The 6,961-nt window shown below is 39.2% G+C and overlaps 1 protein-coding gene across 1 annotated transcript; it reads right to left on the bottom strand.

The window, feature by feature from the left end:
• Positions 1 to 1,483: 1,483 nt before the first annotated feature.
• OR8S7 (olfactory receptor family 8 subfamily S member 7) lies at positions 1,484 to 2,419 on the bottom strand. The gene is given in 1 exon segment (NM_001388758.1): positions 1,484 to 2,419. A coding segment is annotated over 1 exon segment (936 nt).
• Between the last annotated feature and the right edge of the window lie 4,542 nt (positions 2,420 to 6,961).

The raw sequence follows: 6,961 nt of genomic DNA, 5'->3' as shown, positions 1-6,961 counted from the left end.
ATGGTGTAACTTAGTGAGTTTATTTAAGTAGCACTGCGACAGGACCCATGGACAGAAAGAATTGTACTTTTGGTGTGTGAGGCTGGTGGTTATCTATTTAGTAACCAAAGGGAAGAGGGCCTGCAGGGAGTATCAGGTTACAAAAGTTTTTTCAAATTTGTTTAAATTCCTACTCATAAAACTACTTTTGTGACATTCTTCTGATGCTTATCATCAGTTCAATATTAACTATCTGTGAGATATATAAGCAGTAGTGAGACCCTAAAAGAGTGTAGTAACCAGAACATACCTGATACTTATTGAAACTATGCAGGCTGTAAATTAGCCTTCCTGGCTAAGGGTAAACATTTTCCTGCTCCTGTCCCTCATCAATAACATGTATTATTGGGGGTTTCATTAATTATGTTAATAAATAACATTGAACGAGTATAAGCTACCACATTTTAAAACAATCTATTTTGAGGAAAGTCATAAATGGTATAGAAAATTTTCTCAGAAGATACAGATTTGGTTATATATATATATATATATATATATATATAGCATATTTCATAAACCCATGCTAGAATATACGAAAAGGAAATTACTTCAAAACAATTGACTCAAAACCCTTGCTTTCCCCAAATGGACTAAATGGACAAAAAAAGCTTGAAGGAGGTGAATTGTTGCAGAAGGCTACATTTTCCTGTATTACCTAGAATGAGCGACGTCTTCCCTCATGTTCCAACTTCCAAGTAACAGAACAATAGAGTTCTTGGTATCACCCAAATCAATGACCTGCTAATTGTGCTGTCCAGAATTTTAGCACTTTTGTCTAACTGCAAAGCTTCCTCTTCAGTTGCCTCCACAGACCTCAAGTCAACTTTCTTTCCTGACATTCAACACTTTTTGGTAAATCTTACAATGTTCAGTGCCTTTCAGTACATTTAATCCTAAAAAATAATCCAATACACACACATTGTTTTACTCAGTATCAATGAAACAACAGAAGAATGAATTATGATTAAAACTTTTAATCAACATGAGTATATATTCCATGATCTGCCTTTGAGCAGGATTTAATCTGAACCACATTCCCCTACCCTGACCCCACGCTCAAGGTACCTATGTGCCTCTTTTCTCTCTTTTTTTAAAGATTTTATTTATTTGACAGAAAGACAGAGAAAGAGGGAGAGAGAGAGAGAGAGAGAGAGAGAACAAGCAGGTGAAGCAGCAGGCAGAGGGGAGGGAGAAGTAGACTCATCACAGAGCAGGAAGCTGGAAGGGGGGCTCAATCTCAGGACCCTGAGATCATGACCTGAGCTGAAGGTAGATGCTTAACTGACTGAGCCACCCGGGTGCCCCTCTGTGCCTCTTTCATAAGCTCTTCTCTGGTATCTTTTAGCATCTAAAACAGTAAACCATCAGGAAGATTGTAGTATCAATTCAACAGATATCCTGAAGCCTGTAGTTGTTTCCTAATTGGTCATCTCTTTGTAGTTTGCTACCTGTGCCATTGCAAACACTTTCCCAAGGTTCTTCTTAGAGCTGCCTTTACTTCTTTGTTTTTCAGGCTGTAAATGAGGGGATTCACTAGGGGAGTGATCACACCATACTGTATGGAGAAGATCAGCTCCAGAGGTGAGCCTGAGGTTGGTATGAGATGACGGAGGAAAGCTGAGCCATAGAAGAAGCTCACTGCAGTGAGGTGGGAGAAGCAGGTGGAGAAGGCCTTGCTTCTGCCCAAGGAGGAGCTGATGCTCAGGATGGTGGAGACAATGCGTGCATAAGAGAAGAATATCAGGAAGAATGTACCAAAGCCATGCAGGAGTGTGGAACAGAGCAGGACAGTGAGGTTGGTAGAGACATCAGAGCAGGACAAAGGGAAGAGGGAGGGCAGCTCACAGCTGTAGTGGGGGATGGTATGGGCCTCACAGAAGTTCAAGTTCATAGCCAGGGGGATGTTGATAACTGCATCCAGGAAACCTAGGCTCCATGAAGCCCATACCAGCCTCACACACAGCTGGTTGCTCATCATGCTGCTGTAGAGCAGAGGGTGGCAGATGGCTGCATAGCGGTCATAGGCCATGGCAGAGAGCAGGAAAATTTCTGTTCCTCCAACGTCAAACACAAAGAAGGCTTGAGTCAGGCATCCTTCTATTGAAATGATTTTCCTTTTAGACAGGAGGTTCTCCAGCATCTTGGGCACAGTGACCGAGGAAAAGCAGAGGTCTAGGAAGGACAGGTTACTCAGGAAGAAGTACATGGGTGTGTGGAGGTGGAAATCAGCACTGATCACCAGCAGCATTGCCAGGTTCCCCATCACAGTCAGGAGATAAATCCCCAGGAAGAGCACAAAGAGCAGAGCCTGGACTTTGGGGTCAGCAGACAGCCCGAGGAGGATGAACTCAGTGCTGGTGCTGTGGTTTCTCAAGGCCATTTAGAGAGCACGTTTCCTAGAAATAAATATAGGATGGACTCAAAACTTGTCTTGATTACACCCAATTACAGAATTAGGGACCTCCTTTTATGTTCCCACTCTTAATTATTTAGGTTTCACATATGCCCTTATCAACTATCTAGAATCCCCTCTTCCCTGTCTAGTATTTGGTTTCAAAGTCTCTATGATATTGCCATATAGTTGTTAATTTTACTTTAAAGACTGCTGAGGAAATTTGTGAATTTGTACAGACCTAGTCCATGACTAATTTATTCTATGTTCTTCAGCTGAGCACTGCTTTGTCGGCAGTGTTCTGGACACGTTTTACACATTGTAGTAGAATTTTTAGGGGGCTCTTTCAGCATTTGTCTTCTCTTCTCCATTTTCCCAACCTATTCTTACCCCATTTCAAAACCCTCCTAAGATTCGTAATTGCTTTAAATAGTATCATTTTGTCTTTCTATAGTTTTTTGTCATTGATACCACACATTAACATATATTATTGACCCTTTGGGACAAGATTGAAAGATGATTGTGTGTGTGTGTGTGTGTGTGTGTGTGTGTGTGTGTGAATGTTGAGTGTGGGACAAAAGAATAAGGGAATTATTGCAACTATTTTTTTTTTGCAAATTAAAAAATGTATTATAAATGATGTAACTCATTCAATGCCATCATTTGTCTACATAGACTATTACAGGATCCTGAGACACCAGGTCTTTCTTACATACAGTGACTTTCATTCAAGGCCTGCCTTCAAATTCTCCATCATACGGCATTTAGATAATGTTATGGTTGTTCTCAGCTCTTTTGGTCTCGTTGCTGTGGGCAGAAAGGTGTACTTGCTCCTGAGCACCCCTTGGGAATAACTTTCTCTCTGCTTTTACTTTAGCATCTGCTCTATTTGAAATGCCCTGCCTTTAGGGTAATTAATTGAAATCTTATTTATTATCTTACCCCATCTTAATTTTGATCTCTTATTGAGATCCTTTTTGATCATTTGCTTCTCTGAACTCCCATAGTACATAATGATAATAACAACTAGCTTTTTTTCTTTTTTTTTTAAACTGAGGGCCTAATATGTCTTTGGCACTCTTAAAAATTTGACATTTTCTCATTTAATTTCACAAGCCACTCTGGGGAAATCATTCTATCCTAATTTTTCAAATCTAGAATTTTGCCTTGCCAGAGTTAATCCGTGGCTATATCAGGATTTCACCTGCATTTAACTTTTCTTTTTTTTAATTTTAATTTTTTTTATTTTCACCTGCATTTTCACTATTGCTTCTCATCTGGTACTTCTGCCTCCCCTTTTCTTATGTATTTTTCAAGGGTGTTAGCTCTCCTCCTGTCATGTTAGCTCTCCTCCTGTCATCTCCTCCTGTCATGCCCGTCTCCTCCTGTGGCAGCCATGGAGGTGCTTCACTTGGGTCTACCTTAAAGAAAGAACCTAACATTCATCAGTGATGGATCCAGTTAGTGGACAGAATCCAGTTGCAGTACCTTTGAGATTAACCGCAGCTTTAGCAGAGGCCAAACTGTTCCCAGGGAGTCAGTGAACTGAGCACGCCTTCTCTAAGGGGCAGTCTTTGCTCCAGACCTCCCACTGGCTTGTATGAATGTTTCTCATATCTGTATTGCAGTCTGAAGCTCTTAGAGACAATTCTGCTTTCCTTCTGTCTTTCTTGTTGCCAAGGTCACGTCTGGATCATTGTCTGAAGGCTTTTCTGACCCAATACTGATTCCTCCTCTTTATCTCTCACAGGCCCCTCCTCACCAAATTTCATGTAATCCTACATCAACACTCTTCCGGAAGGACCTTACCTGATATACTTCCGCTCTGTGCTAATTCATTAACTCACCATTGGCGACTCTTCATTTTATGCCATTGCTGAATCACCATCTTGTTTTGACAGTTAGTGGTTAGAATATTTATGCCATGTTTCTTTATTTTTCTTTTCTTCCCTCAAGCAATGATATTATAGTTCTTTGATGAAGGTGATTATGCTCTAAATTACTTGGTATCTCTATACCATAACACTTCACCCAATGAGAAGCACATATGGTGGGTCCTTTATCGCTTTTTGTTGGATGAAAAAAGAAAGCAAAGAAGTGAATTGAACAGACTGTTTAGCTAACCTTCTTTAGAAAAGTCTTCAGACTCATAAGCCTGGTAAAGGTTCAGCACTAAGAAGACAACAAAGTAGGAAGCAAAGAAATGGTATGTGTGTTTGCATGTGTGTGTACAGTTTTAAGCAACCAGTGGTGTACTTAACATATATTCCATGCCTACTATCCCATTTCAACCTAGAAAGGCTAAAAACCATGAAATTCCCTGTTCATTCACCCATGTTTCTGAACATTAATTAATTAATTAATCATATTTTATTTTTTGTATATTTTTTTATTGCAGTTCGATTTGCCAACATACAGAATAACACCCAGTGCTGGGTGTTATTCTGTATGTTGGCAAATTGAACACCAATAAAAGATAAATTTATTATTAAAAAAAATAACACCCAGTGCTCATCCGGTTAAGTGCCCCTCAGTGCCCGTCACCCAGTCACCTCAACCCCCCGCCCACCTCCCCTTCCACTACCCCTTGTTTGTTTCCCAGAGTTAGGAGTCTCTCATGTTTTGTCTCCCTCTCTGATATTTCCCACTCATTTTCTCTCCTTTCCCATTTAATCCCTTTCACTATTTTTTATATTCCTCGAATGAATGAGACCATATAATGTTTGTCATTCTCTGATTGGTTTACTTCACTCCAGTGAAGTAATACCCTACATAATAATAATACCCTCCGGTTTTATCCGCGTTGAAGCAGATGGTGGGTATTCATCATTTCTGATGGCTGAGTAATATTCCATTGTATATATAGACCACATCTTTTTATCCATTCATTAATTTATTTAGTTTACCTGTTGGTTCTTTAATATATCCTTTCCATGAACTTAGTCTTCTATATATTTATTCTTTGATCATTCTTCCATCTATCCTTCCATAACTCAATCATTCATTCATAAGATGCCAGCTATATGTTGGGGTATGCTGGGCTTAGAGAAGACCACATCACAAATATGTTGAACTCTTATATGCATGCACATTTGTCTCCTAAATTTTTTTAGTTTTTTTATTGGAGTTCAATTTGCCAACATATAGTATAACACCCAGTGCTCATCCCGTCAAGTGCCCCCCTCAGTGCCTGTCACCCAGTCACCCATTTCCCTGCCCACTTCCCGTTCCACTACCCTTTGTTTATTTCCCAGAGTTAGGTGTCTCTCATGTTTAGTCACCCTCACTGATATTTTCACTCCTTTCCCTTTATTCCCTTTCACTAATTTTTATATTCCCCAAATGAATGTGTCTTCTAAATTTTAAGTCAGTCTTGTCCAGGATCCAGGAATGACTTATCTTTCTAGACTAGTTCCTTATGCTTAATTTGAAACTTGATATGGCACTATACATGCAAGTCATGCTTCTTTATGAAACACCCCTTGGTTGGTGAACTTCATACAGTCTTCTGACCAGTCCCTTGAACTCTTAGCCTACCTTTTATTCTTTAGCTTTGTTCTGATACCAGAGTCTGATGTTCGTATTGCCCAAAGGACTCACAACAAAAAGTTAAATTCATGAAAAACTAGGCCAACTTTCCAGTCTTTGTCATTTTCTTTACTTGGACAAAAAAGCGGAGAAGTCTTTTCTCCACTATTAATATTAAATATTCACAGAGATCCCCAGACTATTCACAGAGATCTTACTTAGAACTTAGATCTAGATTATGTCTCAGTCTGTCCTGTAGGGGAATCTGTAGTTTAGGATGGCCCAAATTAACTCTGATTCAGTAAACAATGAGAGAAACTTGCAGGAAAAAAAGTCTATTTTAAGGAGCCTGTCTCATCTCTGAGTTTGTCAAGTTCTTTCAAAATGAATATTTTCTCTGCTTATCTTCAATAGCAAAATAACAATCACAACAAACAATCATAATTAATTTCGATCATTCTTTTCTAGAATTTGTAAATTTCTCCAAGTATTTGGAATTTTCTGAATGAATTAGACAGATAATTGCTTCAATTATTCTACACATACTTTTTTTTTTAAGTAGGCTTTACGCCCAGTGTTGGACTTGAACTCACAACCCTGAGAGTAAGAGTTACATGCTCTAATGACCGCTACATGTATTTTTTAAAGTATACCTGACCACCTTGTTTTTATGTGTTTCTGACCATGCACTTAAGAACATACCAGCATCTGCAGAGGATATTGGGAAGTGTCATTTAAGGATCCAAAATCTGAACTTTGGTCCTACAATGAGGGCCCATGTGACTCCACAGTGGGACAGGAAGCAGTCTGTTTATTGTGATTCTATTTGTTAATAAAACATTACTGACACATACCTTTTTTATATATGAGAAACTAGGACACAGAAAAGTTAGGTAAATTTGTCAGGATCATGGAGATAGTATGAGTTAGCCGAAATTTGGGCTCAGGAACTTTGCATATGACATTGTCATATCCTGTCCAAGGGAACAGGTATCTGAGGTC

Source organism: Canis lupus, chromosome 27 (assembly GCF_011100685.1).
Source record: "Canis lupus familiaris isolate Mischka breed German Shepherd chromosome 27, alternate assembly UU_Cfam_GSD_1.0, whole genome shotgun sequence".
NCBI lineage: Eukaryota > Metazoa > Chordata > Mammalia > Carnivora > Canidae > Canis > Canis lupus.
This window is presented reverse-complemented; position numbering and strand designations above follow the sequence as displayed.